The sequence below is a fragment of the Cebus imitator genome, unplaced genomic scaffold, assembly GCF_001604975.1.
Source record: "Cebus imitator isolate Cc_AM_T3 unplaced genomic scaffold, Cebus_imitator-1.0 Scaffold443, whole genome shotgun sequence".
NCBI classification, from domain to species: Eukaryota; Metazoa; Chordata; class Mammalia; order Primates; family Cebidae; genus Cebus; species Cebus imitator.
In genome coordinates, this window is record NW_016107758.1 from 991,056 (window position 1) to 1,016,891 (window position 25,836).

The window sequence follows — 25,836 nt, forward strand, 5'->3', positions numbered from 1 at the left end:
GGGGTGGGGGGTGGCAGTGTCTGCTCTTGGCCCCGTGTTGGGCCCACCAGGGTTTGCATTACATTTACTAACATTTTGCACGTGTGTGTTTTGTACCCTTTCTGGCACGTGTTTAAGGGTCAGAAGTGACAAGCGGCGCCTCTGGGTTGGGGGAGAACCTTCTGGGGGCAGGAGGCTGCTGTGGCCACCTGCCTGGTGTGGGGGCCCCCTGCTCTGCCCGTCACCGCACCCCCACACTCTTCCTAAGCTGGCTCTACTCCCTGCTTGGCTCCTGACCTGCTGCCCTGAGCTTCCCTTCGGCCTTTGAAGCGGGAGCCCAGCACGCAGGTGTGTGGTGCGCAGAGGCCTCGGGCCCACCCGCCGCCTGCCCCGGTCCAGCCTTCCTCTCTCCCTGCCGCAGACAGCTGCTGCCCTCCCCGCTGGGGGCTGAGCCAGGAGGGGCAGAACAAGCCGGCCCTGTTCCCCTGCCAGGCCAGGATGGGCAGCGCCAGCACTGTGGCCAGGACAGCTGGCAGGCGCCCTCCCCTGGCAGGGGCCCGGGGACTTGCTTCCTCCAGAAGTGGACGTTCCAACCCCGGTGGAAGGCGGCAGTGGGCAAGGCCCAGGCCAGAGCGCCCAGGGACTGGAAGGAAGGGAGCCGCGGCAGCCCCTCTCCCAGCGCTGGGGTCCCGCCTCTCCTTCGGGGTGGGGAAAACGCTGCTTCCCGAAACGTAACCGTTTTATTATTGTGTTTTTTCTCCTTGCAACAGCACCTTGTGATACATGCCCTACAGACACGGAAACGAGGAGAAAGGATTAGGCTGTCTCATGTCCCGCTCACGGCTGCGCGTGGACCTGCACACTCAGAGAGGCCCTCGTGGGCTTTGTCCCTCGTCCTGACTTCGGGGCGGGAACGCCAGCAGGCTGCCCGGCGCTGGCATCTCAGACACCTGCTGGAGGGACAGTGTTTGTCTGCTGGGGTCTGGGACCGGAGGGCACCCTGGCAGGCCTGCCCAGTGCCACTGGGACATTTGTAGAAATGTAACCGCTCCACGTGCCAGGAGACTCAGGAGACCTGCTGCCCCCAGGCAGGGAAGGAGGATGGTGTTGTTCTGGGTTGGCAGGGCAGAGGTGCAACAGCAGGGCCTGGCTGCGTCCCCAGCAACCCCCGTCCCTCCCTGCGGACCTTGTTGTCCAGGGCCTCCCCGTGGCCACCCTCTGTTCTCCTTTGGGGTCACAGCTCTGCCTGCAGCCCAGAGCCCAGGCCCTGGGTCAGTGCGGGCATCGCTCTCCTCCCAGCGGAGCGCCTGCCGCTGAGAAAAACAAGGCTGGCACCTGGGTGTCACAGTCTCAGGCGGTGAGAAAGGTCCTGGCAGGGGCTCACACACAGGCCGCCTGGAAAAAGCTCTGCGCTGGACAGAGCGGAGTGTGGCGGCCACCCTGGTGAATGCCCCATACCCTGCCCTCACCCTCCTCTCCCAGGCTGTGGTCAAGGCCAGCCAGCCTCATGGGGGCCTTGCCATGAAGGGGACGCTCCAACCCCTCTGAGCAGGCTGAGGTTCTTGTGCTGCTGGTCAGCTGCTACCCTGGGGAGCCCCCAGGCCACATGGAACCCAAAGCCGCAGTGACGTGGGGACTTGGAGGAGGCTCCGTGCCCTCCTCCACCGGGGGCGGGGCTGGCCACAGACACTCAGGGCCCTCCTGCCCTTGGGCACCCATGTCTTTCCTGCAGGACTGGGCTGGCCTCCCGCTGGCTCTGGAGGAAGCAGAGACGCGTTCCGGTGGCATTTCTGACCCGGATGAAAGCAGGAAAGAGCTGAGCGTCTGGGGAGCCTCCAGGAGGTGACCTGGGCTGTAAGTGCTGCTGCGGCAGCCTGCCCCCCTGACCTGAGCCTAGGGGCTGCTCTCAGCAGGGCGGGGTGGGCCTGGAGGGGAGCCAGGAACCAAGAGGTTTCCAAGGGCCCCGGGGCAGGGAAGCAGCACCCTGGCTCCGCAAATCTCAGATCACAAAGGGTGGCGCTGTGGTTCCCGCTCTGACTCTGCCAACAGTGAAACAGCACAGCCCCGAGGCATTTTAGAAGCTTGTTTTGAAAAATGTAGGCACGTCTTTTATTTCCTGGCAGCTTTCCGGGTAATTAGGATTCCTCCCACAGGCACAGTGGGGGCTGGCATCCTGGGCGGGGTGGGGGGGAGATGGGCAGGGCCTCTGGGGCTGAAGGGGTCGGTTTCCCACTGAGCAGCCTCACGCCAGCCCTGGAGGGAAGGAGGCTGGGCCCTGAGCCCCGAGGGCAATACTGGGCTGGGCCTCCAGGGAACTGTGCCTGGGACAGAAGCAGTTACCCAAGGGAGTGTTTCAATGGGAGGGAACGGAGCTACCAGGGACAGCCAGGGTGACTTCCTGGAGGAGGGGGCACCTGAGTTGCATTCAGTGCCCCGACAGGGGAGGGGTAAGGAGGGGTTCCCAGGAGGGTGCTGACGGAGGCCACGTCCTCTCTCTGTCCCCACGGAGCCACGCCCCCAGCCTGTGCCGCTTCTTAGGCCCTGTCCTTCTTGCTGCCCTCACAGCCTCTCCCTCTCCCCAGCCCCTCTGCTTCCGTGTGTTGGCAGCAGCTCCTGCCTCCTGCACCTTGCCTCACGTGCTGCCCACCTTGGCCAGGTGCCCCCCAGTCCCGATGCCCAGCAGGGCCACGGCCCCGTCCCCCAGAGGTCCCGCACTACCTGGGTATCCACACCACTCTTTCCTCCACCAGCCTGGGCTGCTGCCTCCTGGCCTCTTGAGATCTCGTGGCCTCAGCCTGTCCACACCTCAGAGGGAGGGGCCTCCTCACAGTCACCCTGCACCCTTGCAGCTGTCATGGTGCCAGGGTCACCTGCAGCCACCACCGTCAGAGATGAAATCTCAAGATGCTGGCCTGGCCTGCCCCCACGCCCCACCCTCCTGCCCCGCCCCTGCCCCGAGGCTGCCTGCACCCCACTCAGAGCGGATGGCAGGACACGGCTGCTGAAGGACAGGTTCGAGGGCCCAAGAGGCCGAGTCTGACCCTTGACAAGCTCCTGGGCAAGCTCAGAGGACAGTGTGATCCTGGGCTGCCCTCCTGTGTGGAGGCTTTGGGGTCAGGGGCCTGGGCCAGTCACAGTCCTGCTCCCACCTGCTGCCCCCAGCCCGCAGAGCCCAGAAATGACTTCTGCACGCGCTGAGCCCTGGGCACCTCGGGAGCAAGTCTGCGGCTGCCCACAGCGGCATCTCGTACCAGACACCTCCGGCTGAACGAATGACTCACCCTGCTTTGCAAAGAACCAGTGAATGGAAATTGGGGCACCCGGATGTGGAAGCTGGCCCCGTAGAGGATGAATGGGGTGAAGCCGGGCTGAGGCTCCCAGCTGGCTGGTGGCAGGCAGGCAGCAGTGTGACCGGGCCCCACCCTTCCAGCCTGTCTCGCACTTGGATCTGCCCAGAGAGGGCCCCCACCCCCACCCCAGTCAGAGCACCAGGACACCCTGGGGCCCAGAAGCCCATGGGGCGGGAGGCGTGCTCTCGGCTGGGACCCTGCAGGGGCGGCTTGTTCCGGACATCCCTTCCCAGGAAACGGGGGCAGGAGGAGACTGGAGCCTGCAGAGTAGGTTAGGTCAGGTCAGGGGTGCCCGGGTCACTATGAGCAGCTCTTGGCGGGAGGAGCCGTTCTTTGCAGGTGGGGCTCTGAGCCAGGAGCCCCGTCACAGCACTGACTCTGCTCCCCAACGTGGGATCTGCCCTGGGTGCTCTGCGTTCCCACCATGCCCCAGGCGGCCCCGGAGCAGCACGGAAGACTGCTCTGGCGACACGCATGGTCCGGGCGTGTCAGAGCTGGGGGGCAGCCACCTCCACTCAGGGCAGGTGTCACTGAGAATGCCCCTCCGGGCAGCGGCGGACAGAAGGGAGGCACCCTGAGAAGCTCACTGCCTTGGATCCAGTGAGCCCACTTGGGGGAGTTCATTGCAAGGGAAGGAAAGAGGTGGAGGCTGCAGGAAGGCCCTGCAGGACGGACACACACTGACTCGGAGACGCTGAAGCCCCCCGGGGCCCAGCGAAACCAGTCACAGCGCAGCCAGAGAACGCAATCTTGTATTGTCGCGAAGAAGCACGTTTCCACGGAGAAGTTAAGGCATGGGTGGATGCTTGCGGTGTAACTCTCAGAGAAATATGCCACACAGACCCGTATGAGATGGCAACACCGAGTGTGCTTCGTAAAACAGGTAAGGAAGAATTCACCACCATGTTAAAAGCCCTTATGTTTGGATGATGGAATTACGGATGTATCATCCCAACGACAGAAGACGAACAGTAATTATTTCCTGAGCCGCTTCTAGGAGCTGGCACCGTTCTGGAAGCCTGACGGCACGGGAACAAAACAGACGAAAATAAAGTTAACCAAAAAAAGACGCATTGCTGCCCTCTGCCTCCTTGAATCAGAGCAAGGGTGCAATCGAGGTTTCGGCCTGAAGGAATGGACGAATGAACGCACCGAGCCCGTCAACGGTGAATGAATGCACCGATTTCTCCGGAGCGCTGTCTGGGAGAGGGCCAGCTTCACCTTATCACCGAAAACGGAGGAGGATGTGAGACCTGATGACCTTTGCCCCTGACACGTTTGAGTGTGTATTCCCGTGAGCAAGGACAGCCTCTGACGTGAGCACATACAACCACCCACCTCAGGAAACGCGACGCCGCTGTCCCCTCCAGTCTGTGTGTCATCATTTATTTACTTAGATCAGTGCAGACCCATAAATGGACTTCTCCTTTAGTTAACAGGTCAGAATCTGTTACTATCATTGCCTGTTTCAATGCTCAAATTGCCCCCAACCCTGCCAGCGGGGCCCCTTCTGGAGGCCTCTGTGTCCTCCTGACCCCCGGCGGGACCCCTTCTGGAGGCCTCTGTGTCCTCCTGACCCCCGGCGGGGCCCCTTCTGGAGGCCTCTGTGTCCTCCTGACCCCCGGCGGGGCCCCTTCTGGAGGCCTCTGTGTCCTCCTGACCCCTGGCGGGACCCCTTCTGGAGGCCTCTGTGTCCTCCTGACCCCCGGCGGGGCCCCTTCTGGAGGCCCCCGTGTCCTGAGCCACCTCCATCCCTCTCCGAGTGCCTCCGTGCTTTACGGCACTGCAAGGTGTCCGGCTCATTGTGTTCTCTTACCATCAACCCGAGGATCTCCAAGACTCCCCAGTTCTTTCTGCTGGAGACTGGTGTTCAGCAACCAAGATCTGAACACAGAAGTGCCCTTTGCTATTGGGGTACTACTGCTTCCATTTCTCTCAGCGGACAGAGCTAGGAAATGTGGATGTAGGTACACACGCAGAGGTACAAACCCGTCTACACCCACCAATCACAAGACACAGAAACACGTATGACGAGCTTACACCGGTACGTTCAAGTCGAATCCAACACGGAGCCACAGGTTCCATTTTCTTTCCTACGTTCCATACCTGCAACTCCCAGCTTCAAGAGAAGCTCACACGATTCTCAATCTACTTACTCACCTGCTCAACAGCCTCAAAACTGCTAAGCCACGCCACTGTGAAAAGCAGAGCTACACTTGGAGTTTAAGAATTGTTTACTGTCTTTTCACAGACATATAGTCAAAGTATTGCATTAAAAAGCACATGCTGAAATTAGTAGACAGTAATTTTAAAGCAATTACTATAAAGATTAAAAATATGCTCAGGATAGAAAAGAAAACATCAACATAATGAGAAGAGAAATGAAAAATGCAGAAAAGACCCAAACAGAATTTACGTGAGTAAAAAGTGAAATAGACGAATCAAACGTACACTGAATGGGATGAATGGGTTAGACTGTGTAGAAAAAAAAATCAGTGAATTTGAAACCATAACAATAGAAATATTCAAACGAAGGGCAGAGAAAAAAGACTTAAAAACAGCAACGCCCCAGTGAGCTTGGGGATGAGATTAGGGAGTTTAATGTACAAACAATTTGAGTCATTAGAGAAGAGGAGAAAAAGGACAGAAAAAAATATTTGAAGATGGCTAAGATTCTTTTCAAACTTCATGGAAATGATACAGTCACAAATTATGAGTATTAATGGAACCAAGCAGAAGAAATATTTTTAACAATATACCTAATATTTTTACAACAATATACCTAATAACTAAATTGCTGAAAAGCAGCAAAGAAAAGAAAATCTTAAAAGCAATCGGAGAAAACAGGTGCATACACAATGACACTACACTTCTCCTTAGAAACTCTGCCAATCGGAAGACAAGAGAGCAGCACCTGCAAAAAATTTAAAACACAAAATCCGAAGTCAATCTAGAATTCTACACTCACCCAGCAGATATCTTTCAAAAAGTGAAGATCAACATTTTCAGATTTTAAAAAACCAGGGATAATTTACGCCAGCAGGTCTACACTATAAGAAATATTGAAGGAAGTCCTTCAAGCAGAAGGAAAATGATATAAAAATGGAAATCTGGGCCGGGCACAGTGGCTCAGGCCTGTAATCCTAGCACTTTGGGAGGCTGAGGCAGGCAGGTCACTTAAGGCCAGGAATTCCAGACCAGCCTGGTCAACACGGTGAAACCTCATCTCTACTAAAAATACAAATTAGCTGGAAGTGGTGGTGGCACCCATGTCCCAGCTACTCGGGAGGCTGAGGCAGGAGAATCGTTTGAACCTGGGAGGTGGAGGTTGCAGTGCGCCGAGATCATGTCACTGCACTCCAGCCTGGGTGACAGAGTAAGTCAGACTCCGTCTCAAAAACAAAAACAAAACTAAACTAAAACTTAAAAAATAATAGAAATTTTTTAAAAAATGTGGACCTACACAAAGAAATGAAGAAGACTGGAAATAGTCAATATGCGGGTAAATACAAAAGACTTTCTAATTTTTTTTTCTCCACATTCCATTGTATATACTAGCATGAAGACTTTCTAAGTTTTAATCTCCTTAAATGATAACTCTTTAAAGAAAAAACACTGGCTGGGCATGGTGGCTCATACTTGTAATCCCGGCACTTTGGGAGGCTGAGGCAGGTGGATCATGAGGTCAGGAGTTCAAGACCAGCCTGGCCAAGATGGTAAAACCCTGTCTCTACTAAAAATACAAAAATTAGCTAGGCATGGTCGTGGGTGCCTATAATCCCAGCTATTCTGGAGGCTGAGGCAGAGAATTGCTTGAACCCGGGAGGCAGAGGTTGCAGTGAGTGGAGATGGCACCACTGCTCTCCAGCCTGGGTGACAGACTCTGTCTCAAAAACAAACAAAACCCCCACACATTAACAGTGCATTATTGGGTTTATAACATGTGTAAAGTAATATATATGACAGTAATAGCATGAGGGCCAGAGGGGGAAGTGGATGTATATTGTTATAAGGTTATTATATCATACTTGAAAGAGTATAATATTATTTGAAGGTAAACTAAGTTAAAAATGTGTTTTAAATCTAGAATAATCATGAAAAATAAATCAGGGTTGTAGCTAATAAGCCAATAGTAGACATAATATTAATAAATCATTTTTTAAAATCCAAAAGAAAAAACTATAGAGAACAGATGTAACAAATAGGAAGATGACAGGTTAAAATTCAACCATATTGATAATTACATTAAACATAAATGGTCTAAACACTTTAATTAAATGGAAGAGATATATCAAACTGGACTAGAAAAAACATCAATACTATACTTTTTTTTTGCATTTACCAGAAGAAGAATCAAGGCCACAGGCATTAAGGTGTGGTAAGGTTTTGCTGAAGATTTCACAGGAAGCCAGAGCAAGAAGCCAAAGACTGCAGCTTTATCAGTGTTGTCCCACTGCAGACACACAGCTCCCTTCTTCGTGGCTTCCCTGGTGGGGTGTGGGGACCATCTTGTGCCTCACGCGGAGGCCAGCCTCACCCCAGGCTCATCCCCACTCCAGGATCTTCCCCTCCTACCTGCATCAGCCCCTTTCCTTCCTCACACAGGACGGCCTGGCCCTATCAGCCCAGGGGCTCCCAGTCCTACTGCAGCTCTCTCGGCCAAGAAAGGGCTCATCAGAAACCAGAGACCTTAGAAGGCAGAGGGCAGTATAAATGATAACCAAAGGTTTTTTCTGTCACCTTTACAAATTGCTGGTCCTGACTTCTCATGGCCACCTTTCATCACACACAGAAGTGTCACGCATAATACTTCATGTCAGTATCACACGAACTCATCTGCCTTCCCTGTGAGTCTCTTCTCTAAGCAGGTCAGCTGCAGAGGTGGGGCACTGCAGACAGACTCTCTTTATGAGTCCCAGCAGGCAGCCAGGACCCCTGTCACACTACCATGTTCTAATAGCTGTGCCTATGCTGTGGTCAGGCCAGTCTGGGGGAAGCCGGCCATGGGCTGCAGCTGGTGTGCAGGTGCTGCAGATCTGTGTGGAAAAGCTGACCCCCTGGCTAAGACTCACCCTGTCAGGGAAGGTGGGACTGCTTCTGCTTTGGGGAACACAGTGTGCAGAACCTGCTGGTGGTCACCACCGTGAGCCCGCCGTGTGGGTGTGGCACAGGAGGACTCACTGCTCAGGGCTCAGCCATTTCGCTGAACGCATCCTCTGGCCTCAGCAGGGGTGGAAAAGAGAGTCCTTCACTGGGGCACCACCACCACTGCAGTCCCAGGCTGTTGTCTGAGGCCTATTCTAAGCCCACCACCAGAATGTTGGCATGAGGATGGATGTGGCCCCTGCCTTCATGGGGTGCACACCCCAAGCAAGAAAACAAAGGAACAACCCAGGCGAGGTCAGAACTAACAAGCTGCAGTGAGCACAGGGGGCGGGGCTGGGGAGTGTTGGGGGTGGGGAAGTGTGGGGGGATTCTGGCGAGGAGAGACAGGATCCCACTGGCATTTTGTATGGCTCCCTTGGCCCCTCTGCACAGAGGAGGGCAGGCTGGAGGGAAAGGCCAGGAGCTGGAGGTCAGCATGGGGGTGCCGCAGGTGTCCTGGCAAGTGGGGACAGAGCATGCATTGGGAAGTGACAGCTGGGAAGTGGTCCCAGTAGAGATGCAGGCGGAGCTGCTGCTAACATGGAGTGGAGGGAGAGGAAGCAGGGCTTCTGTTTGGGTCCCATGGTTTGGGGTGGCATGGTAAGGAGGCAGCTGGACCCAGGAGTCTGAAGGCCCCTGAATCTGCATTCTGATCCTTGGCTTCCTCATCTGCACAGGGCACGCCTGTCCTGCTCCATCCTCTCAGGGCTGCCTGTGAGGTCCAGGGAGATCACAGCTGTCCTGGCCTTGGGGCCCTGACCTGTAGCCGTCAGGCTCTCTCAGTCCAGCATCCTCCTTGACTCCAGCCCCATTCCACTTCCCGGGAACCCCCTTCCTTCTGCTTCTTCCACCCCCAGGCGGCAGCAAGAAGGGGGTGCTGAGGAGTGGCAGGGCCACCTTGGCTGAGCCCACAGTAGGCAGTGGGCCAGCCCTGGAACCTCAGTGGACAGGGTGGCCAAGGGGCAGCCCAGGACCCTCCTCCCAGCCAAGGGGCTCCTGCATTTGCTGGGGAGTTTCATGAGTTCAGAAAAGAGCAGAGAGGACAGTGACTTCTACCCACGTGTCTGCTCCCAGATCCACCCATACACAGGCCTGGGTCCCACTGCGGCAGTCCCTGTGGGTCAGGGCAGGTTTCCAGATGCCTTGGAGTTGGTGACCACACAACCATGACAGTGATGGGGTGTGTCACAGGCATGAACTGACCGAGAAGCTTCACCACAGATGGGGAGACAGAGGCTCCTGGAGGAAATGACCTGGCAAAGGTCACAGGCTGTGTGTGAACGCTGACACCAGAGCAGCTGCCCTGGGCTCTGTGTTCTGGGAGGGGTAGGGCTGGGGCTCTGCCCAGATGGGAATGTCCAGGCAGAGCCAGAGTGAGCAGATTTGGGTGTTGGCACCAAGCCTCAGGGCGCAGAGTGGGGTGTTGGCACCAAGCCTCGGGGCGCAGAGTGGGGTGTTGGCACCAAGCCTCGGGGCGCAGAGTGGGGTGTTGGCACCAAGCCTCGGGGCGCAGAGTGGGGTGTTGGCACCAAGCCTCGGGGCGCAGAGTGGGGTGTTGGCACCAAGCCTCGGGGCGCAGAGTGGGGTGTTGGCACCAAGCCTCGGGGCGCAGAGTGGGGTGTTGACCAGCACCAGCCAGGGTCAGGCTGACTGTCTGCATTCCTCTCTCTTGCCTTTGGGCTCTGCAGGGCACCGCCCACTCTCAACCCTCAAATCCTCCCTACCTCTGCTCAGGGCTCTGTCAAGGGTTCTGATGCCAAGGAAACGGAGCTTTTCCCGTGGCCTCAAGACCATGCCGCAGTTAGGGGCTGTGCCAGGGCCCAGGGCTTCCAAGTAGTGGGTAGGGAACAGAAATTCCCTCTTATTTCCCGAGCCTGCCCCAGGAAGCCGCTCTACCTGCACAGGCCCCATAGACCACTGCAAGCTCTGTCTTACTCAGACACGGGCAGTTCCTGCTCGGCAGGCTAGCCAGCGCTCCACCCCTCAGCAGCGTTACCTCTGTGTGCACAACCTTAGCAATAAAATGCACTTTCGACACTTTCAGAGCCTTACAGCTTACCACAAACACACGGCTACTACGACACAAAAAAGCAGCAAAACGACAGGTCCCTTCTGGAAGGGGCCACTGCCCCTGTGGCAGAGCTGCCTTGCCAGGGCCAGAACCCACGTGCTGTTTCTGATGAAGACTGGAGAAGCACCAGGCCTTGCGAGAGCACTTCTAATTTCTCCTCTGACTTGTGGGCAGTGTCAGAGGGAGCCACGATCGTTCATTCAGACAACAAGCCTACTCTTGGCCAAGCAATGGGCCGGAGGCTGGGGAGAGCAGAGGTCCCTGCAGCGGATGGGGCTGGGAGGTCCTGGCTGGGCCTGACATGTGAGTCTGGGTCCAGGGCCTGCGGGCACCATGCCCCTGCTGACTGGAGCTCGGCAGGAGCCAGAGCCAGGGGCCTCAGAAGAGGGTCTGCTCGGCCCAGGTGGGCATGGGAGGCCCCAGGGAGGTCCACCTCCTTCAGAACAAATACCTCCCTTCTTTCCATCTGGCTTCAGCTCTAACCTGCTGCCAAGCACCCTTCCTCCTCCAGCCTGACCACAGAGCCCTCAGTTGCTCCGGGCAAGGTGTCCTGGGCACCGCACCTGAATCGTTCCATTTTCCTTCCTGTTAAGCAAACAGAAAGGCGAAGTGCACTGCAGGCACCGCAGCCGCAAGGCGAATGTTTTTCAAACAATATCTGTTTCCGGAGAAAGCTCTGATGGAGACACGCGCTTTGTTTTGTTTTGTTAGCAGCCGGAAGGTTCATTTCTGACAAAACCCTTGTTTTCCTAGCAGATCTTCCCACGTTAGAGCGCTTTCCCCCGGTGGTTCTGGCAAGGGTAGATGTTTTTGGTGAGGCTGCTCCGTGGGTTAACCATTTTAATAACATTTTCATCTGCGACTCCCAGTGGGAAAGTTGAGCCTGGCCCAAATGCCTAGGGAGCCTTTTGAGCTCTGTTAGGATGGCGCCAATGTGAGTGCCCCGTTCCCAAAGCTCTGGCCAACCCCAAGCACCACTGTGCCCACCCACCTCATACTTCTGGGAGGCAGTCCCGCTCCTCTGCCCAAGTCCTGGGCCAGAGGGACTTTGGGGGGGAGCAGTGACAGCATGGCTGCTCCTCCCACCGCATCAGGTTGCCCAGAGCGGCCACCAAGTGGGGAAGCCTTCCTGAGCAGGTGGGGAAGCCGAGTGGGTGCTGTGGGTGGTGTTGGTGGCTGTGGGGTGGGAGGCGCATTGGAGGGTGCGGGGTGGAGGAGGCCTGGAGGATGGGGGTGGGTAGGGGCGATGACAGCCATGCTCGGAATGCAGATAGTGACGACGGGAAGCTGGGGACCGTAGGGATGGCAGCGTTGCTGGTGGTGGGCTGCAGGAGGTGGTGTTGCTGTGGAGCTGGCAGTGCAGGTGGGGTTACTCTGCAGCACGGATGGCAGAGGCCATGTGGCTGGCGGTGGGCTGAGGCTGGGGGTGGGTGAGAGTGAGGGAGGGCTGATGGCGGAGGTGGCAGCGGTGACGGGGCTGGAGGGGACTCTACTTGAAGCCGGCCCAGCAGTTTTCTAGATATGATCTGGGGCGCTTCAGGGAACCGCCAGGTGCCAGCGCACTCCCGGCGAGGGCTCCGTGCAGTCACCAGGTGCAGCATTTCACTGCCCGGGCGGCCACAAAGGCCTGGCCCAGGGTCACACTCGGAAGCGCACTCGGGCCCCGTCCTTCAGCTGAGCCGAGCCGGTGCTCCTCAGTCCCTGGCTGCAGGAGTCCCCCGGGGAGTCCCGCTCGGAGGATCTGAGCCTGAGCAGCCCGCCCCGGACTGCGGGGAGCGGGGAGCGAGGGACAAGCCTGACCCCGGGGTCCTTCGCAGGCCCGGCGCCCCACGTGGGAAACTGAGGCCCGGGAGGCCCGTGCCCGCGGAAGACCGGGGCGCTGGCGGCCCCTGCTCTGCCCTGAGGTCCGGCGCCGGGACGGGCGCTCGGGGGTCTGGGCGGCCCCGGGGCGCCGCGCTCCGCTCGCCCCCGCCCCGCCCGCGCCTCCCCGCGGGCCGCTGTCCTCATTCCACCTCGGCGCCCGGTGCCAAGCGGCTGGCGGCGGAGTCCGGGCCCGGCGGGCAGCGCCCTCCCCCGGCCCCGAGCCCGGGATACTCACGAAGAGCCCGGAGTGCCGCGCGCCGAAGAACGGGAAGGGCCCCGAGAGCGGCCGCAGCCCCGAGCCGCCGTCGTCCTGCTTGGGGGTGACGGCGTCGCCGCGCTCCGCGCCGAACGGGTAGAAGTCGGCGAGCGCCACCGCGCCGCGCACCCCGCGCGCCCCGAGCCCCAGGGCCGCGGCCGCCAGCAGCGCCCAGACGACGCCGAGCCGCATCGCGGGGTGAGCGCGGGACGGGGCGGGGAGGGCGGGGAGGGGGCGCCGGGGCCGAGGCTGCGCGCGGGGTGCGGGGGGCGCGGGGGGCGCGGGGGGCGCGGGGGGCGCGGGGCGGGGGCCGGGTGGCCGCGCCGTCGGGGGCTCCGCGTTCTGCGCCCGCTCGGCCGGGCCGCGCTCTCGCTGCCGCTCCGCGGTGGAAGGCGCCGGCGGGAGCGCGTTCGGGGCCGGCCCCGCCCCTGGGGCCGCGATTTAAATATCCAGCCCGGCGGTCACTCGTCCGGGGCGGGGCCGCGCGCAACGGGCGGCTCTTAAAGCGCCAGGCCCCGTGGGAGAGCGCGCCGCGCGGGGAGCCCCGTCCACGCTCCGCCCCGTCCCCAGCCCGGAGGGGGCGCCGGGGACCTGAGGGCCGTCCCGGGACAGATGCGTGTCCCCTGTGCCCCCAAGGCCCGAGGGGCTGGGCCTGCCCCGAAGGCGTGACTTCGCGGGGTGGGGGGCGCCGTGGCCGGACAGCGCCTGGATGAACTTTCTCAGAGTGGCCACAGGCCTGTGCCATGCTGCCCCCTTCCCAGCCCTGAGCCTGGGGTCGCCAGGCTTCCGGCCACAGGGGCAGGCTGCCAGGGACCCCGCTCCCTGCCTGGGTTTGTGCCAGGAAGAGCCCGGCCAGATTCTTGGAGGCAGGGAACTAAGTGTTTGCATCTCCGTGGCCACATCAGGAGAGATTCCTGGGAGACTGGGGACCTCGGGTCGACCCCTGGCTAAAGGGGACCCTCCGTGGGGAAGACTGGTCCACTCAGGCCCTGGGGGCAGGTGGGCCCATGACACTGGCCTTGGCAGGCAGGGACAGCACCCCGAGTCCCAGTATTTGAATTAAGGGTCCTGACCCTGTGGCCTGCGCAGCCCTCCCCATGGCCTCTCAGGCCGCTGGCCGGGGCATCGCTCTGTGTCCACCTGTCCTTCCTCAGGGGCGCCCAGTCGGGACCACCTCTGTGTCCCCAGGCCCACAGCAGGGTCTGGTTCCTGCAGCCCACCCAGCCCACTGTGCCGTCTTAGATCCTGGTGTTGGGTGATGCTGGCTGCGCGCCACACTGGGGCCTCCAAAGGCAAGAGTGCACCCCTCGAAAACAAGCAGAAAAGGCCAGGTTGCTGGTAACGGCCGCTACCACTGAGGTTCTGGGTGGTTCCATGTCTGTCTTTGCGTTTGTATTTTCTGAAATGTCTTAAGCGAGCACGTGTTGTTTTGCAGGGAGGCCCAGATGCAGTCAGTTATTTTTAAGAAGCATAGGAGGGTTCTCTGCCTGTGATGGGCGTTGCTGGTTCTCACAGACCCTGCACTTGGTGTTTTCACTCAGAGGTTCATGACCCTTTAGACTTGGTGGCAGGGCCAGGTGCGGAACTTTTAGGGAGGGCTGACCCTGCGCTGGCACGCCCCTGAGAACTTGTGCCTGGCGCCGTTCCCACCCTGCATAGGGTGGCGGCTCTACTTGCAGAGAGGTGAACTGAGCCGGGGAGGGGAAGGGCTCTGTCCTGCAGTTAGCCCTTGGGTCATGGTCCCAGCTCTCAGAGTTCCAGGACAGCAGCACAGCCATGGTTCCAGGGTCAGGACGGTCAAGGCCTCCTGTCTCTGGAGGGAGGAATAGAGAGGGCGTGGAATTGTAGAATCCTGACTTGAGACTGGCTCTCGGAGAGTGAGAACCTGGGAGGAGAGACGTGTCTCCACACACAGATGCACCCTCATTCACACGCATGGAGGCGGCGTGTACACATGGGGCCTCAGGAACATGCGTTAACCCCTTCCTCAGCCCAGCCCTGGCCTCCTGGGCTGGGAGGGCTGCTCCCGCCTCCTGCTGGCGTGGCACAGGCCATGGGGTCAGGACAAGGCCCCATGCAGCAGCCTCAGGAACAGAGCGGCCAGGCGTCACCGAGGCGGGAAGCAGGAGGAACACTTTTTTATCTGCCTTTTCTCTACAAAAACCTGGCAGCCTCTATTCGGTGCCTTTGGGGCCTGGCTGGGAAGCCCTCCTGTGGGTTTGCGAAGGTGGGAGGTGGCGGGATCTCTCCGCAGAAGAGGCATCGCCATGGCGTGTGAGGCTTTGCCCCCACTGGTGCTGGCCCTCCGCCTGCCTTGTCCCTGCTCCCCATCCACCTCCCACCGCATGCTCCTGCTCTGCCCTCCCAGCCAGCTGCCTAGGCTGCAGGCGCCCTCCTCTTGAGCACACAAGACAGGGGCCAGGGGAACAACCCACTTCTGCACTTGGTTTGGGTCAACTTGGAGGCAGGGCTGCCCAGGGCACCTCAGGGCACACTGTGGCACTCAGTTGCTGCATCGAGGGGAGACCCGTTTCTCCAGGCGGGTGGGCGGCTGGGCCTGACGGGGGTCCGCTGAGCAGCGTTTGGAAATGCTCAGGCCTGTCCTCATCCCAGAGGGTCGGAGCTTGTGGCCTGGAGAGCGGCTGGCAGTGGGCCAGACCCTGTGCATGGCCACACTCCCTCGGGCACGTAGCCTGCTGACCAGCCTCTGCCTGTGCCTGCGCAGATGTTCAGCCGGGCCTGGGGAGCTGGGGGTTAACACAGGCCCCGCTGCTGCTGGGCATTCATTTCATTAAAAAAACAGCACTACTCTGCAGGCAAAAAAGAAAAAAATGTTTTTTTCAGGTGCTAAAAATATTATCAGGAAATACTTTTCAGCAATGTGCTGTTTTAGGTTCCCCTCTGGACTCAAGGGCGCCTTTGTCTCTGTCACAGAAAATCCACATTTATCAAAACCAAAATTGTTTTATCAAGCAGGCTCATGTTCTGTGGCCAGGAAACCCGAGCCTCCCCAACCGGCCTGTGACATTTTAATTTAGGGCCTGAGCGTGTGTGCAATTTAGATGGGGTGCCCTGGGAGCTGCCCTCGGGGTGGCCCAGGACTCGGGGCTCCACGCAGGCCAAGGAGGGGTGGTGCCCTCTCCAGCCTGCACCTGGTCGGCTGGGCCTGGTTGTCGGGTCCCCACAGGGTTAGGACGGAAGATCCTGGGGATTGGGCTGCCAGGGGCAGGGGCTGGCTGGCTGTAGCCCACCCCTAACTTTCTCTCCTTCTCTCCCAAAAGTGGCAGGTGGAACGCAGGTCCCCTGCCCCAGAAGCCCAGACCCCAAATGGACGTCTGCGTGCCCTGGAATGAGGCCAGGAGCTCACAGGGGCCAAGGGCCGCCCCAGCTGCTCACCCGGGCACTGCCCTGTGTGGCTGGTTGGGTCTGGGTGCAGTTGGCACCTTGAGGAGGGGTCTGTGGAGCGGCCCTGGACCTCCTCTGTTCGTGCACATGGAGCGGCACATGCCTTGACTCCCACGACGGGACCTCTGCGGTTGCTCTTCAGGAAACAGGGGGACCGGGGCTCACACTTCCTTCCCAGGATGCTCACTGCTGTGTGGGCTCAGGCTTCGGCTCTCCCTGTCCTGGGGGCGACGAGACCCCGCCTCCCATCGGCAGCGTGGTCCAGAGCGCCCGAGACAAAGCCCCATTCCCTGTGGGCTCTGGGACAGCAGGGACAGCAAGCCATGGAAGGAGGGGTGCTCAGGCCTGGGGTCCTCTGATGCCTGGAGCTTCCGAAGTAACAAAACCATGCCCTGAGCTGTTTTTAATGATTTGGGAAAACTCTTACGGTATTGTGTCAAGCAAAAGTTTTAAAAAATAGTCCTCCAAGGAGCATGCACGCTGTGGCCGCAGCCGTCCTGAGCTCAGGCGTGCAGGGAAAGGAGGCACCGGCGCCGCCGCAGAGGTTCTGCAGGTCGCGAATGACGGGGGTGGTTACATTCTCCTTTCTGTGTGTCCCTGCTAGCATTTTTTTTTTTTTTTTTTTGCAATTAATTCGAAAAGTATGAATGTTTTGGAAGCGCAGATAAACGATGTCGCTGGTCCAGCTGGTCCACTTCCTGCCCCGGCTTTGGCCAACCGGAGTGCGTGCTTCCCTCACCCTGGGGTGCTCCAGAGGGCTGGGTTCGTCTCCTGGGGCCCTGCACCCACCCTGCCTGGCCTGTTTGTGGGTGCCGCCATCTGTGTTCCATGGCCCCTCCCCCAGTCCCCACCCCCCCGGGACCTTCATCTCCCATTTGTCCCCTCCCGGTGTTAGTCTGCAGTGCCGTCCTTGGACGCCTGCAAAGGGTGCTGCCCCCGCCCCGGGCACCTGAGGGCCTGTCAGAGCCTCCTGGCCAGAGGCCCGAGGGGCCCTCCAACACCCCCGCTGCCTCACATTCCTCGGCGAGCCTCAGGGGTGGCAGGAATCTGAAGGGATTTTGTGTTCTGTCTCAGACCGGAGCTGGGCCTCTGCCTGCATCCCCGCCTTGTGTGGGGGAGGGTCTCCTGGCTTTCAGAAACCTGGGGCACATGTATCCCCTCTGCCCACCGGAGAGGGCAGGCAGAGGAAGAGTCAGACTGTGGAGGCCTCCGAGGCCACAGGCATATGTGTGGCTCCGGCTCCATGAGGTGGCTCTGGGGGTCCACCCCACCTCTGAGATCTCACTGACGCCCAGACTCACTATGGGCTCCAGAGGCAGACCTTCCCCTTAGGAGCACCGCCGATCTGTGCCGCCTCTACCAGCCTGGTGTCAGGGGCTGCTCCCTCGAGCAACCTGGGCCCGCTGGACCAGGCCGCAGCTGCCCTGCAGGTGACATGCCTCCACCGTTAGGTGAGTGCTCTGGCCTCAGCCTGGGCGATGCTTCATGTAGGACACACCAGGGCCCTCGGGCTGGGGCCACCCCACTTTATGGACGGGAAACAGCTGGTGGGGTCACAGCTGGGCTGGGCTGGAGGCTGGCTGCTGCGGGCCATGCACGGACTTTTCCCCTCGACTCTGGGGTGGGCGTGGGAAGGGGTCCAGCCCCCTTCTCTCTCCAGCTCCCCTCCCTTGGCCTTGCCTCCACGAAGGGGCAGGAGGACCCCAGCATCTGGGACACGTCCTCTGGTTCACACAGCTCTGCCTGCCCCTCACTGGGCAGATGGGTCTGGGGTGAGGCCAGTGGAGGGGGAGTCTTGGCCTAGGCTGTGGGGTCCCTGGGCCTGACCCCTCCTGTCGCCCTCATGCAGCCTCGCCCCACGGCCCGGCTTCCTCCTCATCGGCAAGCCAGGTGCTCAAAGCGCCGCTGCAAGAACACAGGGCGAGGCCTCCAAGCCCCCGCTCGGCTCTCAGTGACGGTGAGACCTGGACAGGGGCCCACACACCAGTGCTGGACACACTGAAGACAATGACAGCGTATTTCCGCTAGAAACAGCCTCTTTTCTAAAGACATGCCTTCACGTTGAGGCAGTAAAAGTAGCATCTCCTATGCTGATTTAAGTATTTGTTAAGATTCACAATTCTCAGGCCCCCACGTGCGTTTCAAATGCTCCCTGTGAGCAGCCAGGGCAAGGAGGGTCCTGGAACTGTGGGAGAGCGAGCTGGCTACTCACGGTGACACCCAGAAATCACCTGGGACCCTCCCACCTGCAATGCGCCTCAGGGATGCAAAGTGGGAGGCGTGGCCACCACAGCCCTGGGGACACACGGGGGCTCCCCCTGCCCGGGCGGGAGGGGCCAATGCTGAGTCTCCTGTCCCACAATGAGAACCTCGAGGTTCCGGTCCTCCCTCCCACCTGGCCATCCCTCAGGTCCTTCTGCTGGGCTGCGGAGTGGGAGGCCCCCTCCATGAGGCGAGGAGACTGTGGATGGGGAGGGAGGGACGGAGGGGACATGCCTACTGAGTGCCAGGCCCTGGGCACCACATGCTGCCTCTCAGTGACCCTCCACCTGCCATCTGGCAGAGCGCTCTCCAGCAGTGAGGGCAGGCTGCCTGCTGTCCTCCACCCTTGACTGGCCACACCAGGGGTGCCTGTCGGAGCACCGCTGCCACCTCCGACTCTTCCTTTCCCGGAGTAACCGCTGCTCATGGGTCACCAAGCTCTTCCCCCATAGCCCAGGCTGAACCTCAGAACCCTCAACACAGCCACCAGCTGTGACCTCAGGCAGAGGTGACAGGCAGGAAGGGGCCCCTCCGCCCACCTCTCTTTAGCGCTTGGTTTTCACAATTCACAGCATGTGTTAACTCCATTACTAAATCCACCAGAAAGCCAGGTGTGCCAGGACACACTCAAGTCCCTGAGTGATCTCGAAATAGACACTGTTGCCCATTCGGTCAGGGCTCACAGTGACTGCCATGGGTGGGTGCTGGGAACCTCTGGCCTTGCACCCCTAGGCCAGGTCCTTGCAGCTGGGATGGGCCCTGTGCACATGCAGGAATTCGCTCGGCTGGCTGGTGCCCCGCGGATATCACAGATGAGCAGCTGTAAGGCATGAGGCGCTTTGGGGGGGAGAACAGGCCACTGTGAGCAATGGTGGTGGAGGCGAGGCATGCAGACGCCTGCAGGTGGCCCACGCCACGTGGCCAAGATGGCAGCTCGGCCGGAGTGCCGCCGGACGGTACCCAGCGTTTCTAGGCCAGGAACACGGGAAGCTCTGTAACAGCCTTCAGTGTGACACTCCCCTGCTTCTGGCGGCCAGTGAGTCACGGGGACTTGCACTGAGTCACTTCAGCCACCTGCCACCGTGACGGCCGGAGTTCCTGGATGCGGAGGCTCCAGCCGCTGGGCGTGGGGCTGTGGTGGCTGGCCTTGCAGGACATTCTGTTTTTGGCTTCGGTTGGTGGAAATGTTTTCCACGTGTTTTCCCGTGTTTATGGAGCTGAGGGCACGGAATGAAGCCGGGGAAGCCGGCCTGACAGGGCCTGGCCCGGGGGTCTGGCCAGACCAGCTGCCCTGAAGTGGAAACAGAGTGCCAGGCGGGGGCGGGCTGTGGGGATGCCAGGCGGGGGCGGGCTGTGGGGGCACCCAAGCCCCTGCTGTCTGCCGGAGGGGAAGGGGATGTTGGAGGTGAGTGACCTGCAGGGTGGCGGAGGAGCTCTGCGGTCAGTAGGCTCAGAGTGTGCGGCTGGCTGCCTGGGGCCCCTGGGGAGTGAGTGCTGCCGGGTGGCGGCTGCCCGCACGCTGTGCTTTCCACTGGCATCATGCCCACCCCGTTTGAGCTTTGTCCCTCTTATGCAGAGCACAAGGCATCGGTTTTCCCCACAGTGGTTCCCCCGCAGCCTGGGGCCTCCAGCACTTCCCCAGGGCCCCTGGCTGGTGAGGGCTGAGGCGGCCGGCTGCTGGATGGTTTGCAGAGGGCTTACTGCCCTGGCGGGAGGACCTGGCCGAGCTGTGCCTCTTGCTGCCACTGCGCTTCCTGGTCTAATTGCTCCTTCAGGCCGGCCACCTGGGGACAGGACAGTGGCTCCGGTCAGAGGGCAGGGTCAGAGGGCAGGCGGCACGGCCGGGGCCCCAGGGCACAGCGATGTGGACGGCTCTGTGACAGGAAGGGCTGGAGGCCACAGTCCACAGCTCCCGAGGAGAGGTGGCGCATGGGACACAAACATCAGGCGGGCATCAGACTGACTCCGTTGCTGCCAGAGAGGGATGTGCAGTCCCACCTCTTACCACGGATGGCCACGCTGCCCGCCCATGGAGGGCTCAGGATCACCGCCACTGTGCACCCCTGGCAGGTGGGCTCCCTTCTATTCAGGCTACGAAAGCACTCAGAATGGGGCGGGGTGCCGGCTCACGCCTGTAATCCCAGCACGTTGGGAGGCTGAGGCGGGGCTCCCAAACTCCTGAGGTCAGGAGCTCCAGACCAGTCTGGCCAACATGGTGAAACCCCGTCTTTCACAAAATACACACACGAAAAAACTAGCCAGGTGTGGTGGCAGGCACCATTAATCCCAGGTACTCTGGAGGCTGAGGCAGGAGAATCGCTTGAACCCAGGAGGTGGAGGTTGCTGTGAGCTGAGATCATGCCACTGCACTCCAGCCCGGGCAACAGAGCAATACTCGGTCTCAAAAAAAAAAGCAAGCAAGCACTCAGAATGATAAGGAAATAAATGTTCTTTTGCTAACAAATTTAGCAAAAGTGCTTGGTGGTCAGGGACAGTAACTTGGGGATGACACTGGGCAGTCACGTCTCCTCCTGGGCCTCAGCCTCAGCTTCCTCATCTGTGAAATGCGCAGACGCCTCTGAGATCCTGACCGCTCTGAGCTCCAAGGCTCCGCGGTTCAGCCCGCAGGTCTGTCATGGGTGCGTACACGTGTGGGCATGCAGGGCAGTACACACCCACGCTGGCCATGCTTCCATTACCCACTCATTGCGCCCACCTCATCCCCACGCACCATGCGTGCCACACTCTTTCCTTCGTGACTCTGAAGGACGGGTGCAGGGCCGCCTCTGCTACAGCCGTGCATGCTGGGTGCTGTTGAAGCCCCTCCGTCTCCCAGTGAGCCCTGGCAGGAGCTGTCCTCCCCACCCCACTTTATAGACAGGGCGGTGGAGGCTGGGAGACGGTGGTGACCTGCCCCAGAATCCATGCTCCACCTCCCAGTGAGGTGTGGGATAAACCTCGTGCCCTGAAGAGCACAGAAGTGTGGGCAGTGCCCAGAGCGGGCCTGGAGCCCACTGAGTGGCAGCGGAGAGTCCCTGTTGCTAGAATATTCAAGCAGTCGCCCCTACTGGGATGCCAGTCCTCCCCTCCCCTCCCCTCCCTCTGCCCTAATCCAGGGGGCTGGGGTCCCGACTTTACCTGCTCCTCCAGCACCTCCACCCGCTGCTGGTGGGTCCGTCCTTGGGCCTCCAGGGCCCCAGGCAGACGCTGTGCCTCTGCTGCCAGGTCCCGCTGGCGCTGGACAGCCAGCTCCCGGAGCCGCAGGGTGTGCACCTCCTCCAGCTCTGCCATCTGGGCCTAGAGTGAGAACTCAGGCGTCTCACTGCTGTCTCTCACCGAGGGCCACACAGAATCCCAGGGCAGGAGTGCCCGGGGTGTTCCACCTGCCCTTGTCAGCCCCACTGGCCTCTGCCAGGTGCTGGCCTTGGCCAAGACTGCCCAGCAGACGTGGGGTTGGGGGCACACATTTAGCCAACGGAGCCTTGAGTTTGCCTTTGGCTCGGCTGGAGACCAAGCCGCAGCCTCCAGGATGGGCTTAAAATCTGTTTTCGTGGTATCCCAGGTTCCCTTTGGCTGGGCTGGGTGTCCTGAGGGCACTGGAGTTTGATTCCTGCCCATCCTGCCCCCTTCCCTGCTGGTTTCTGAGGATGGGGGTGTATCCAGTGTGGAGAGGGAGAATGGAGCCCCTGAGGCCCCTTCTGTGGGTGTCAGGCCCCTGGGCCTCAGGGGATTCCTCCCCAACACAAGCAGGTGGCGGCCTCCAGCCCTGCCCCAGAGGCCTCTCTCCTCCTTCGTCTGGCCCTTGCGCTGCTCTGCAGAGCCCAGCCTGGGCTTCCACGGGGACTTCAGTGTCTCCTGAAGGGCAGGAGTCTTGGGTCCTGGTTCCAGCTCCACCCTCCCCACGTGTGCACATATGAGACAGAGATGCACCAGCCACTGTCTGGATCTGACACTCTCCTGGGTCCCACCCCAGGTCTGCCCTGGGGCTGAGGTACACAGAGCCCCGCTGGCCCAGCTGACCTGCAGCTGCTGATGCTGCCTCTGGGCTCCGTCCACCTCCTGGTGCAGGCTGTTCAGAGACTGGGCCAGCTGCTCCTTCTCGGCCCCCAGCCTCGCCACAGCCTCCTCCCTCTTCAGTGTCTCTTGCTCTGTCTGCAGAGAGCCCGAGAGGCAGAACCTGTGGTCTCCTGGCAGGGAAGGAGGTCTGGCCAGCCCTCCTCTGGGAGCAGACGGTGCCTCTGGGAAGGACTCTGAATTCCCCTAAGAGCTGGCAGGGTCAGGAAGGGCACTGCCCTGGGCCAGGACCCCCGGCCTCACCCAGGTCTATCTGACATCTGCAGCCAAAGTGACAGCTTCAGGAGGAGCATGGGGCCAAGTCCCCATCCAGCTACAGACCAGCAGAGGTCCCCACCAGCGTCCTCAATGGGGGACTGTCTACATCTCTTAAGGTGACCTCCCAGGATCTACCCCGAAAACCTTCTCAGTGATCCTTCAGGCCGCATGAGCCATGATCCCTGCACCGTTGGGCACTGCCTTCGGTGCGGCACCCGGGACCCGCTGAGCTCACACACGCACAGGCCCTGAGAGCCAGGCGCGCTCGCCGCTCCGCCCTCCCCGTCCGTCCTCCTCGCAGGCTGCAGGCTGCCCCAGTGAGCCCCCTCCCTAGTCACCCACTCCCCACCCCATGGGTACAGGTCCGGAGGGAGAAGCTGCAGCCTAAATATCAGGGAAGGTTACCCAGGAAACAGACATCTTCTATGGGGAAGTTGGCAGGAAGCATTTGTTCCCTTGTGAATGGGCTCTCTAGAGGAAAGGATTGAATCTAAGAGTTCTCTCTTACAGAGAGCAGCCCTGGAAGGGGGACAGTGTCCACTGGCCCTAGGCAGCCTGCTTCCAGCAGCCCCAGACAGCCTACGGCGTGCCTCATGGGTGGTTGGGTGGACGGGATGCCATGATGTCACAGGCCCATTGGGCCAGCCAGGGGCTGAGGCAGCCTTGGAATCCAGGCCTGGCTCTCCGTACCAGGCTGCCACCAGTCTCGGCTGTGCCTGGCCCCCTGGGTCCTGCTGGCTGGGGCTGTGTCCTGGAGTGACGGGTCAGTCCTTTGTCGGCCCCACTGCCCCCTGTTGGGTGCTGGCTTGGCCCAGGATTGGGCAGCAGACCAGGGGCTCGGGGCACACAGTCAGCACCCCACAAACCTGCCCTCTTAGCTTCGGGGCTGGGGCAGGCCTGGTTTCGGGCCCGGAGACAGAGGGGACAATTTGCGTGGGTAAAGTTAGTTATGGGGTCAGTGGTTGGAACTTTACAAAAAATAAGGGTTCCTTTCTTCTTCAGGGTTGAGAAAAAGAGTCCCCCTGCACTGAAAGAGGAGGTCCTGTTTCTTTAAAAATCCAGTTACACTCCTGGAAGTGCATGTTATAGAGAAGAGAAAAGTGAAATCCAAAATCAATAAACGGCCGCATCCGGGCTCCCCCTCCTGAGACACCAGTAAAGGGTTTATGGGTTTGTGGGTCCCTCACAGCTGACCTCCTGGAACTCATTAGCTGTTCCTTCCCTCCCCCTCCTCGGGCTCCAGGGACTCAGGCGGGCACTGTGCCCACAGCTGACTCCGCGTCCTGGGCAGTGCTGTCGCAAGCAGGGCTGATGCATGCCCCCTGCTCCCCCACCCCCGGCAGCATCCCCGGGAGGCCCCAACACCTGGTTTCGTGGCTCACGGCTGGGCCCCCTTCGGGAACAGCAGCAGGGGCTGGTGACTGGACCCCACTGGCTGGCCCTCCTCTAGAGGGCAGGTGGTCCTTTGTGGACAAGCTGGCTTGTGGCTTTTGTGACTGTCCTGTCCCCTGGGCAGGCTGGGCTGCAGGGCCTTGTGCAGGTGGCCATGAGGCCGTGGGAAGGGCCACCTGCTCTGGGGTCCACCCGAGGCCTCAGAATCTGGCTTCGGCACTTCATAGATGGGACACTGACCTGCAGGGCCCAGCCCCGGAGATGCCATCCTCCCCTCCCCCATCCCGACTGCCCGTCTTCCTTCTGATGCCTCCTCTGGAGCCCTTCCCACTCTGGGGCCCCCTGCCTACTCCTGGATGGGGGCTGTGAAGGCATTAGGACCCTGGGCCCACAGCTGGTGCAGCCCGCTCTGCAGGGCCGGCCGGGTGGCTGTGTGGGCACCTTCCCTGTCCCTGCAGGGCCTCAGCAGCACACAGCAGAGGGACAAGGGGCTATCCCACAGGCTCCACGGATGGAAGGCCAAAGACACCTCCCCTCCTCCTGCACCATCTGCCCTGCGATGCTGAACAAACTTCCTAAGGAGAACAAGCTCAGGCCCTCCAGGGTGCTGGGGGTGGGAGCTTGTGGATGGGTCATGCTGCTGGTGATACCAACTTGGCCTTCCAGGCCTGTCCCTCCAGCTGGGTGACCCAGAGGTTCTCCCGTGGCTTTCCCTGACCTCAGCGGTCACTCTGTGGCCGTGTGGGGAAGAGTGACAGGGAGCACAGCTGGGAGGGGGGACTGTGGGGCTCTGGGGTCAAGGGGCCATGAGGAGACCTGGGTGGCGGGTGATAGGGCCCAGGGGTGCCGAGCTGGAGGCAGCCCTTCCAAAAGCATTCGGTCCAGAGGGAGGTGGGCACAGTTTCTGTGGGGACTCTGGCCTCAGGCCACCAGGACCACCCACCCTGCACCTTGGACCCACAGGGAGGGTGGGGCCTGTGCCCAGGCAATGCACCAGCCTCTCCCCTCAGCTGAGAAGTCGCTGCGCAGGACCCTGACTGTGCCCCAGAGTCATTTAAACAGCCCGCACTGTAGAAAGAGCAGTGTCCAGTCCTGTGGCCCTGGACAGCCACCATGTCCACATCAGGGAGGAGCCCAGCTGAGCAGACAGCTGGAGGGGCTGGCGTCGAGGAGAGGAGATGAACAGAAAAAGGCATCCGTGCGAGGCCACCCCTCGGGCCGGGACCACGTGCCCACTCTGCCCTCACCTGCCAGGCGGGGACCTGCCTGCACCCAGCCCCTGCTGTGGGGGCGGCGAGACCCCCAGTGTGAGAGCCTGGGAGTGTGTGGAGTGCTCACAGAGGACAAGAGGGCTGCCTCTCGGGTGGGGGGGAGGTGCCGAACACAGCAGCTGCCAGCTCGGTGGGGTGCAGGCTCCGAGAAGCTCTGCCTGGCTGCCGGAGCACCATTTCCTCTTCCTGGGGCTGTTTCCCCGTCAGTCAAGCTGGCGCTGTGCACCCCTCATCTCCCCCAGATGGCTCTGCTCTGTCTGGTTTCATGCGTGGGAACCGGGGGCTGAGCTCAGTGGCCAGGATCACCGGATCACTTACCCGCCAGCAGAGCACCTCCCCCTGGCCTCACCTCAGCGGCCTACCCCTGGACACTGTGGTCTACGTTTGTTTGACCTTCGGATCAGAAACCCTGTCCTGCGCTCTGACCTGCATTGGGGGCGGTGACAGGGCTGGGTGATGGGGGGAGCATGACAGGGCTGGGTGATGGGGGGAGCATGACAGGGCTGGGTG

At 60.5% G+C, this 25,836-nt stretch overlaps 2 protein-coding genes across 11 annotated transcripts in view; both read right to left on the minus strand.

Moving 5' to 3' along the window:
• SNED1 (sushi, nidogen and EGF like domains 1) overlaps positions 1–13,084 on the minus strand; it is an 86,950-nt gene extending 73,866 nt beyond the window's left edge. For 4 of the 10 annotated variants that reach the window (XM_037732203.1, XM_037732202.1, XM_037732204.1 and 1 more), the window contains exon 1: positions 12,644–13,083. In XM_037732203.1, coding sequence (XP_037588131.1) covers positions 12,644–12,856 — 213 coding nt within the window. In that variant the 5' untranslated portion in view covers positions 12,857–13,083. Of the gene's footprint in view, positions 1–12,643 lie in introns of all 10 variants that reach the window. The other 6 variants (XM_037732207.1, XM_037732205.1, XM_017510788.2 and 3 more) reach the window with 3 other exon arrangements.
• A 5,029-nt stretch (positions 13,085–18,113) lies between these two features.
• The window catches only part of CROCC2 (ciliary rootlet coiled-coil, rootletin family member 2), an 80,892-nt gene continuing 73,169 nt past the window's right edge, over positions 18,114–25,836 (minus strand). The window contains exons 29-31 of the mRNA XM_037732208.1: positions 22,352–22,483; positions 21,470–21,628; positions 18,114–20,115 (exon numbers count right to left, since the gene is read on the minus strand). Coding sequence (XP_037588136.1) covers positions 20,029–20,115; positions 21,470–21,628; positions 22,352–22,483 — 378 coding nt within the window. The 3' untranslated portion in view covers positions 18,114–20,028. The remainder of the gene's footprint in view (positions 20,116–21,469; positions 21,629–22,351; positions 22,484–25,836) is intronic.